This window comes from Falco cherrug, chromosome Z (genome assembly GCF_023634085.1).
Source record: "Falco cherrug isolate bFalChe1 chromosome Z, bFalChe1.pri, whole genome shotgun sequence".
NCBI classification, from domain to species: Eukaryota; Metazoa; Chordata; class Aves; order Falconiformes; family Falconidae; genus Falco; species Falco cherrug.
The window spans coordinates 19503356-19513037 of NC_073720.1; the positions used below are offsets into that span (position 1 = coordinate 19503356).

The 9682-nt window shown below is 38.5% G+C and overlaps 1 protein-coding gene across 2 annotated transcripts; it reads left to right on the plus strand.

Annotated features, from left to right (window-relative positions):
- Window positions 1-2606: 2606 nt before the first annotated feature.
- LOC102052542 (granzyme A) lies at window positions 2607-7563 on the plus strand. Of its 2 annotated transcripts, none has more exons than XM_005438677.3 (5): window positions 2607-2726; window positions 3456-3603; window positions 4895-5033; window positions 5719-5991; window positions 6753-7563. In XM_005438677.3, the coding sequence occupies exons 1-5, from the start codon at window positions 2666-2668 to the stop codon at window positions 6909-6911; spliced, it is 780 nt and encodes a 259-aa protein (XP_005438734.1). In that variant the 5' UTR covers window positions 2607-2665; the 3' UTR covers window positions 6912-7563. The 2 variants fall into 2 exon arrangements, with proteins under 2 accessions (XP_005438734.1, XP_027660384.1); XM_027804583.2 differs by having other exon boundaries at window positions 2678-2754.
- The last annotated feature ends 2119 nt before the right edge of the window (window positions 7564-9682 follow it).

The following is a 9682-nucleotide window of genomic DNA, read 5'->3' on the forward strand; positions in this document are numbered from 1 at the left end:
CTGTGGCTGAACTAAGACACTGTCTGAACCAGGGCACCCAGTGCCTCTGGAACATTTAGAGCTGTAGCTGTAGCTTAGATTGGTCTCCTAAAATCACACCTGATGTTCACCTTTAGCACCACAGAAAGCAGCATGAAGTGAAAAGGAACACAGTCACTGCAGAAGCAAAATGATCAGAATTACTAAGTATGAGGTAAAGGACAGAAGCACTCGACACAGTACTGAACAGAGTTGAAAGTGATCCACTGATCCATGGGCTTAATGCCCATAGTGAATTTCCTCAAAGGCAAAGGCTAGAAATAGAACCTGGGTAGGCTCGCTGTTCTGTTACTCAGGCAGTGGTTTCTGCTGAGAGAGTGGCTATGCCTCCTGGGCACTGCAGGGAGAAAGGATAGAGCATTTTGTTTACACATCAGTCCTCTTGAAGACCAATTGCTTGTGCAGCAAAGCTAATAAAAGAATTTGACGATGCACTCAAATAGAGAAGGAAGTTTTGCTTTGAGGTTTCCCTTTACATACAAAAGGTCAATAAAATCTAAACTTGACCATAAATTGTTATTGCCATAACCAAAGGAGTCCAGCCAACTTGCTGCACACCCTAAAATTTCATGTCAAATTTTCAGCCTCACCTACATAAGTTACAAGATGAAGAGGACACTGACAAAAGTATTTGGGTAGAAAACTAAAGGCTGATTATGTCTATAATAATCTGATCTTTAATACCCACACAACCAATCTTAGCCCAGAATAAGCTTGCACAGAAAGCAATTGGTTATCATCAAACAGTAGTTTAGACTGTATATTCCTAACTGTAATTATCAATGTAAATGGGATCTCTCTGGATTAGAGGGAATTTTTTAAAAGGCAGGGGTATGCTAATACCTATGGAGTTACAGAAAAATATCTTTAGAAGTAGGATTTAGAAATAAATAGGAGTGCATTCAGATATTGAAAGAAAATGTAAACAGGCTATAGAATTGGTTTTAGATGGTGGCCATAGATCTATCTTAGTTGCCTCGAAAACATCTAGGAACATTTGCTCATCTTTTATTCTGTATCTCCCAAATAGTTTTTTCTTGAAAGCAGCTCACGTAAACATAGGATGATACAAACCAAACCTCTTTTCACTAGACATGGCACCACATACAGGAATATATAAGGATGAATCACTGCAGTACTATGAGTTTAAGCAGGTCTCAGTGTACAGGATTTTTGCCCACAGGTGCTCATCCTGATCATGTCTCTACATAATCCAGAGAGGAAATGGCTTCAATATGGTAAGATTGCTAATTAAAATGTCATAAAATCTTTGTCTTTGGCAACTATTTATAAGTGACAAATGAAAGAGCAGTACCTGTGATACCTGGTGATATTGTGTTTGGGAGAACAGTGGAAAAAAAGAATGCCAGTGCTACAAACTGCTGATAGCTACAGGGGCTGTGCAGGTATGAGGAGAAAAATGAAAGAAAATTAAAAGCTTGGTGTGGTTTTGCAGTGCACAAAGCTGTCACCATGTCATATAGGTGACTGTTTGATGAGACACATCAGTGACAAAGAACTCTGCAATCTCTAAAAACAGCCCCACATCTGCCCTCTTCAGAGAAACCACCACCAATTACCTTCTGGCCCAGAAGGGAGGGTAACAGCAGATTTGGGCCAGCTATCAGTCCGAGGCCTTCTACAGATAAAACTTACATCAGGTTGTGCCAAATGAGCTCAAAGATGTGACACAGCCAGAACACAGAAGTTTTCTGCAGGCTGACCGTAGCGGAGCCCAAGCCTTCAAGAAACCTTTCAGGCTGTGTGGTAGTGACACTTCACTGAATGTACCTAGTTACTTAATAAAATATTTGATATTCCATATTATCTAATATTGATGGAAGTTATTTCTATTATTTGGGGTTATATCTGAAAGTGAGGAAACATGCCTTTACAAGGCTCTATTAAGATTTATTCAGTTCTCAGGACTCAATCCAGTCACCTAAAACTAGGCAATTTAGAGACATTTGCGACACCCTGGGTGCAGGGCTGGCAAATCTGACATAGCACCTACAGAAGACCCCTGGATTCCTGTACCAGGAGGCAGACCTAAGACACCTTAAGACACTTTAAATGGTGTTATACCCTTAGCTCTAAGTCACTAAACCACACTCAGTGTTATATGGATGCTAATCCAGTGCAAAGCTGATGAGATAGGATCAGATGCTGAAAGGAGCAAACATCAGATTCCTTGGCCCTGAGGGGCTTCTGACTAGCACAGACAGCTCTCTAATGGGCAATGGGCTGGACTCATCTCAGCCCTGGAGGCCTGGGATGACTAGAATGAAACTATATGTCATGGGGACAACTGAATAAAGCATAAATTTATGTGAGCTGAGTCCCACTGGACTGGGGGGCTTAGCGGTTTGGTGGGTTTCACCCCAGTACTCATATATTCGCTCTCTGCAAATGCTATAGTGAAAACATGAAAGGGTGCAGACCCCATCTTCACACCACAAATGACTCAATTTCTCACTAACATCTCTGCAGTAAACTGCATTGTTGAGGAGGTTTTTCACTTTTGCCACAGTTACGAATGTCAACTATCCTTAAGAGGAAAAACAAAACCCACATCCTTTTTATTTAGGTATATATATTACACAGTGAATAAGTAGAAACAGAAATCATGGCAGCTTTCCTCACTTTGACTGCCTCTGCTGCTGTAATTCTCCTGGTAATTCGTGGAGGTACGTGCCCAATTTGATCCTTTTGAAGGTAAATGCTGATGTATAAAGTTCTAGTTAAGCCAACATATATTAATGTAAAGGAAGCAGTTACAATTATTATTTGAGGTATTATTAGCTCTTTTCCACTGTTTGCATGCGTTTGATCTTTCATACAAACAAAATAATTTCTGAATGGGTAGTACTAATTAAATTACTTTAGTAATTAAAGTACTAAAGAGGACAAGCTATTTGGAGGAGTTCTGAGGAGTTAACATAATGATTATCTGACCTTTCTCTCCAGCAGCATACACATACATTAGTCTCTTGATTTTATGTTTTTCTGAAAAGCAGGTTCATGTAATATGACACCCCATACAGCCCAGTTTCCAGGTATCTGCCTAAGTCACATATTTTACAACACTTATCATGTGGCAGATCTGAGGTTGCTAGTCACGACGAAAGCTAAGAAATCAACCACAGCAGCAAACTTCAAGAAAAGAAATCTGTACAAGAGCAACAATACTTTGGTGTTTTTCTTGTCAAAACTCACCCTACTATCTAATTTTGGTGCCAATGAAACATACAGAATAGTAATGCTGTCTACCCTGAAGACAGCATTGTGACATGTTGTACATACCGGTGTGTCTGTAACAGTTTGTAATTACATTAACTGTTTTTTTCTGAGACTTTGAGTGTCTTACAGTATTTGATAGCCCAGTTGTGTCTATTGTGGCTTATTTTTATTTTTAGGTTTCTGTGTGGATATCATTGGAGGATATGAAATAGCACCACACTCGAGACCATTTATGGCCTTAATCGTTGGAAAATATGGAAAACCTATTTGTGGAGGAGCTTTGATCAAGGAAAACTGGGTGTTAACAGCTGCCCACTGTGATGTGTAAGTTCTTACTCCAATTCAGAGATTGTCCTTAGTGAGTACATGGTGTCTCTGCTCAAGAAGTAAAGTTAATATCCCTGGTGGTTTTGTGCATTTAGCATGACCATAATCATGTTCTGATTAGTATGTTTTATAATTTATATTGAGAAGTGTGCTTCAGTGAGTAAAAAATAATATAACTATGTATACTGATCTTCACTTTCTGAAGAGATATTTTACAAGCTTCCACCTGCATGCAAGCACAGAATAGAAGCACTGAAGTAGTGAATTTGGGGGAAAGGTTTATCCCCATTTTCTCAGTCAACTAGTGTATTAGGCCAGAGGACTAGCCAGCCTAAATAGCTGCTCAGAAAACAGAAATATATTCTTTCATTTTATTCCGCAAAAAATATGCAGTTCACCACAGAAAGAGACAGCATGCAGTTACACATGAGACTGCATTTAAGAGAAAATAAAATAAATAAATAACTTAATGAAGCTCAGTCAACAGTCAGACAGCTCTTAATAGCTGAAGGAAAGGAGCAGCCAGTTCCTAAGGGTTGTTTGCTGCTGTAAGATGCAAATGAGGGCCAACCTGCACATCTGCTCAAAAAATATTCTCCCATTCAGCTGTAACGTACATTATTATAACGTACATTATGTAACGTACAGCTAAACCCATGGCCTGACATAAAGGTCTGCTTGGACTGCTTGACCAAGGAGTGCTAGCCTCATGGTTTCTGTACCAGAGAGCCCCAGCAGGTACAACTCTGTCACCACTTCAGAATCTAGTAAGTATTATGATGTTGCAGAACAGTTAGAGAAAGGTAGCGAGTGACGTCCCCTATGAACTCTCAAAACAGTGTTGAAATGGTGTTAGGGAAAAGCAATGGTACAATACAGTCCAGTTGTGGTGATCTCTGAAATAATAATGCTGTGAGCTATTCTCCTAAATTTTCAGCAGAAATTGCAGAGGGCATAGTTAGTGAGACCACTATCCAGAGCAAAGCTGATGCATCAACCCCTCAATCAGTTTCCAAAGGGAAACAACAGGGGTATGTTCACAGTCAAGTACCCAAACCCTGTCTCCTGGAAAGCTGAAAACAGGATAGCATGGATTTTGATTCACTGCGTTAATTTTTTTAACTACTTGTAAAAACAGGGTAATTATATTTTTTTAAATTACTGTTTCTTTTCAGGCATGAGCAAAGAGACTCTGTAGCAGCTGAACATTATAACATCATATTTAACAGCAAAGAATTATGGAGTTACAGCAAGTGAATACAACTAACCATGTTGTCTGTCTTCTCAGGAAAGGAGGCAAAGTTATTCTTGGAGCTCATTCACTGAAAGCAAAGGAAAAAGAAAGACAGATTTTTCAGATTGCAAAACAAATTCCCTACCCATGCTACAGTTCCAGTCATAAGGAAAATGACCTTATGCTGCTGCAGGTATAGACTTACACATCACTTGCAGAGTATGCATCTCCTATGATGTACCAGTTTCTTCCTTCTTGTGAGGGAGATGGGCTAAGGCAGTTTCTGGTGACTGTTTTTCTGGGGTGGTATGGTCTGGTCTGCTAATCGAGCAGACTGGGGAATTGGGTATGCACTGGCAACTAAGGCAATCAACCATTCCTGTAATGCATACAATGCTAGAAGTAGAAAAATTCTGGAGCTTGACCAAGATATTTTAATTTCTGGCTTTTCAGTGAAAGAATAAATATTGTCCACAGAAAGAAGCATATTTCACACATAGAAATGATTTGGTTAAAAACCCTAATGATCTCTCTAAAAACAGTTCTAATGAAAAATGTCTGACTTCTCTGATTCTCAGTTTTGCAGCTCCAGTGATTACTGTTATTTTGTCACTAATGTCTGAGAGCCAGAGAAGTACAATAGGGTATTTCTTAAAGCTAATATTTCAGCAGAAGCTACATGGGTTTTCAGGAGACAAGGAATACTCATTTTGTTCATTCTTACATTGATGACATAAATCCTGTCACCAAGAATGGAGGAACCCAAAAACAGATTGCAGTAATCCCTCATTACTGTAATGGATAAGATCTGACAGTTAACATCCAGGGGCCCTTGCTAGACTCTGCCCCATAGTAACTATTTTCCATATCCTCTACAGCTTCAGAAAAGAGCAAGACTTAATAAAGCGGTGAAAGTCATTCCCCTGCCTACCTCAGGTGATGATCCCAAACCAGGAACAACTTGCACAGTTGCAGGATGGGGACAAACTCACAATCATCAGAAAAAGTTTTCTAATACCCTGAGGGAAGTCAACATCACTGTCATCAACAGGCAAATCTGCAACGACAACAATCATTATAAAAACAACCCTGTTATAACAGACAACATGATATGTGCAGGATCTAAGAATGGAGGAAAGGACTCATGTTTTGTAAGTATATTTACTGTCTGTATCCACATAGATTATATTAAAAAAAAAAATAAAGTACTAGCTTTTACACATTTGTAATTTCTGCATCTCTTCAGTTCAATGAAGAGTTTTATTAAAAATAAATGAAATTTCCAAAGCTTGTTCTTATAAATCCTAAAATCAAAACTTCTGATTGATAAATTCACCTTCACAGACTTTGGATATGGTGGTTTTATCCAGGCATATCAGATAGCCATTTTAATAGAAAAACCTCCACATAACTGCTTATAAGCCCATTCTCAAGCAGCTCACTTCAATGGAACAACTTCTCTGATGTCAGAGGGCTTTGAAACAGGTTTTGCTGATAAAAATCATGTTGACTGGGCCCCAAGTAAAATGCACAACTATGTAAGAACTACCACACCTTAGAAGATTTAAATATTGAATTAACAAAGTTACAAAAAAAGTACTGATTTCTAGAGACTTTCTGCTTTTCAAGAGGAAAGTTCTCAGCTTTTTCTTTTCATATTCAAAAAGACTAACTATTCGTTAGCACTGAGCTAGACTCATTCCCCATTACTCACACTGCAAAAGTCAGATTTAAGTCGTCTTTTTTTTTTTTCTAATGAAAAACTTAACTTCCAAGGAGGAAAAAAAAGAAACCCACAATAATGCTATCTACATTTTTATTTCCTCCATGTTACTGGTGCAAATTTTACTTAGAAGAAGCATTTTTTAGCTTTTGTAAACTTGAATAACAATTTTTTTCCCCCTTTTTCCAGGGGGATTCTGGCGGACCTTTAAGATGCGACAATGTGATGAGAGGCATCACTTCTTTTGGGAAGAAAGGCAAGTGTGGTAGTGTTGATGGCCCTGGTGTCTACACTCGGCTCACAAACCAGTACCTTCACTGGATAAGGAAAACCATACGCGGAGCCTAACAGATTGGAGTTTTGACCAAGTGATTTCCTACTTTGTATTTGTAACAGTAACTAGTTTTGAAATACGCTTTTTAAAACAGCTTCATTATACTGGTAAAAGAGGTATTCCCATGCTGAATTTTAGAGCCTGACATTCTTACAGATGAAAATACTTAAGTCTGTTTTCAGGACAGATGTGATTTTAACAGGGCCAGAACAGAGTGCTCTGCTACAACAGCATTTGTAGCTTATACTGTCAGCCATGGAGTCATTCAACAGGTATTTGTGACTCAGGCTTCCGACATTCTTGTGCTGCACATCCAGACTTAGCTCTGCATGGATGAGTATTTCTGACCAAGAATCTAATCTAGCTGTTCGTGTCCTCACTGTATGCTAAGTATATACTGCACTCCTCTGTATCTGGACTTCTGCAAATAAACCTGAAAGTTGTAAAGATGCTAGGTACAGCTCCAGACACCTGAAAAACTGCTTCTCTGCAGCAGAGATGCTGACTTTACAGGTGTAGGGGACTACTAAACTTCAGAAAATTTCCAGAAACTGGATTTGATTGTGGGAGATAAGAAATGTGCATTTCCTAACTGTCTTGTATTTTAAACCTCTAGATTTCACTCCTTTAAGCACTCTGCAGCTAATAAAGAAATGGCAATCAAAATCTACTGTTTCCAGTTGTCAATTTATGTGAAAAGCTCGCTCTGTTGCAATACAGATAGTCTGTACATAAAGTTCTGGACATGCAATATGTTTGCAGAATGCACCAAGATCAACACCACTATGTTAAAAGATCAGTTGAAAACCCATCCTCCAGAGAATACACAAAGTGTCATAGCTGAAGTAACAGTATTATAAAGTGCTGTTCAAAACATAAAACAATCTTAATTTTATGATACCACTACTGCTGTTTCAGATATGCAATGAAATTTTTAAGTGCTTCAATAACCACTTGTCAAACAGCAAACAGACCTATTGTGAAAAATGCTTTTGCCTATCTCTGTATTAACAGTGTTGGGCATTTTCAATGCCATGAACACCTTAAAAGGGCTTGGTTTCATTTTCTGTTGCTTTGGGTTTTTTTACTTGGAAGCAGGCATTGGCTAAGAGAATGCTGAGGACACTCAAAGGGTGGAGAAATCTTGTATTGATTTTCATTAAAAAATGATTGCTTGGTTCATCATGAGCAATTAAACATCCCTTATAAATATGAGAAAATAAAGAGAAAAACTTTTTTACACAACTACCTTCATCTGATCTTGGTGAGAAGAAACAGTAGCTTTGCCACAGAGGAATAATGAAGGGTGAGGAGGGAGAGGGCCTAAACTACAGGGACCTTTACTGAAAGTTTTGATGCTGAACATCTTTTACGTTTTCTGTCCATTACAAATGTTACACAGTCAGAACTTTCCACATTCCTTATTCTTACTCCTAAAATGCTTGTTCTGGACTCTTGGGTTGAACATACAAACAAGCACAGAAACAAAGACACAGAGGCACGCATAAACGCAGAAGCAAAGCGGGAGCAAAGAGAAGGATTCCAAGCCAAGTAAGATTGCATCAGTGGAACTGAGAGGAGAATTTGCCCCACTGACAGGTACTGACACCCAAAGTGGTGACTTTGATTCTGTCTTTAAACACACAGGAAGTAAGATTAGTCCAGACTTTTTCTACTTTGATAAACTACGAAGCCCTTGCTTAGGAAAGAACAGATTCTAAAAACCTTCAGAAAACAAAAATATCCTTATCAATCTAGTGAAAATCTGTAACAGACCTTCAAGACAATCGATCACCTACGGCTGTTTCACTCTTCCCATACATTAGTCTTAATTAATTTCTTTCCTCTTTGCCCATTGTTTCTCTGTCTTTCCTTCATCCTCTTACAGCATTTTTTTCATCTTACTGCTTGCAATTTTGTTTGCTTCTTCCTCCTTCCTGAAAGTTACAGGCAGCATCCTTGTCAGTGGAAAATCACCTCAAAGCCAATTCAGTATTTCTCTATTTTTCAGACAGTAGTCCTGACCCCAAGTGTTGCAGAACCTTACAGACCAGGAAGAGGTTCTGATCAAGAAATTTACAGTGCATGAAGAAATGTGCAAGAAAACACGTGCAGCCTTCCTTCTCTAGCTTGAAATTTATGGTCTACCCCAAAATACTTTAAAACTTTTTTTTCTCTTTTTTTTTTTTTTTTTTTTTTTGTTACATGAGTGTTATTTAGTGAATTGTGCAAAATGAACTAGTGAAACTGGACTTACATGGTAAACAAAACATTCTAGCCTCTGTCACCACTGCCAGTAGTGGAAATCTGTGGAAAAAGCAGAAGCAAGAGCAAGAAGATAGAACTGAGTTTTCATCTAGGTAGGGACTTCTTCTGATCAAGAGGCTTGAAACCATTCCCAATAAGCTCCACCAACTACGGAATGGAACAAGTTTTAGGTACTAGCTAAGAAAAATGTTACAATCATTTGATGTCATTGTGACATCTAGAATGTAACAATTTTTTCTCACTGTGGCTATATGCTATAACTGGGGGAAATGAACAAGTATAAACTCCATTACACAAACCAACGCAACATTTAAGTACATAGCATCAAGTCAGATCATATTGTGGCTGAAAAACAGGGAACTGTCTGCTAGAGACTAGTGCATTTATTTAGGCACAAAACAAAATGATTCCCCAGTCTGAGATTCTTTAATCCATTTCATTGCATTACAGACAGACAATCGTTTTGTTGTACTGACATAGCTGGGAAGACACATGCCCTGCATGGGCAATGATGTTT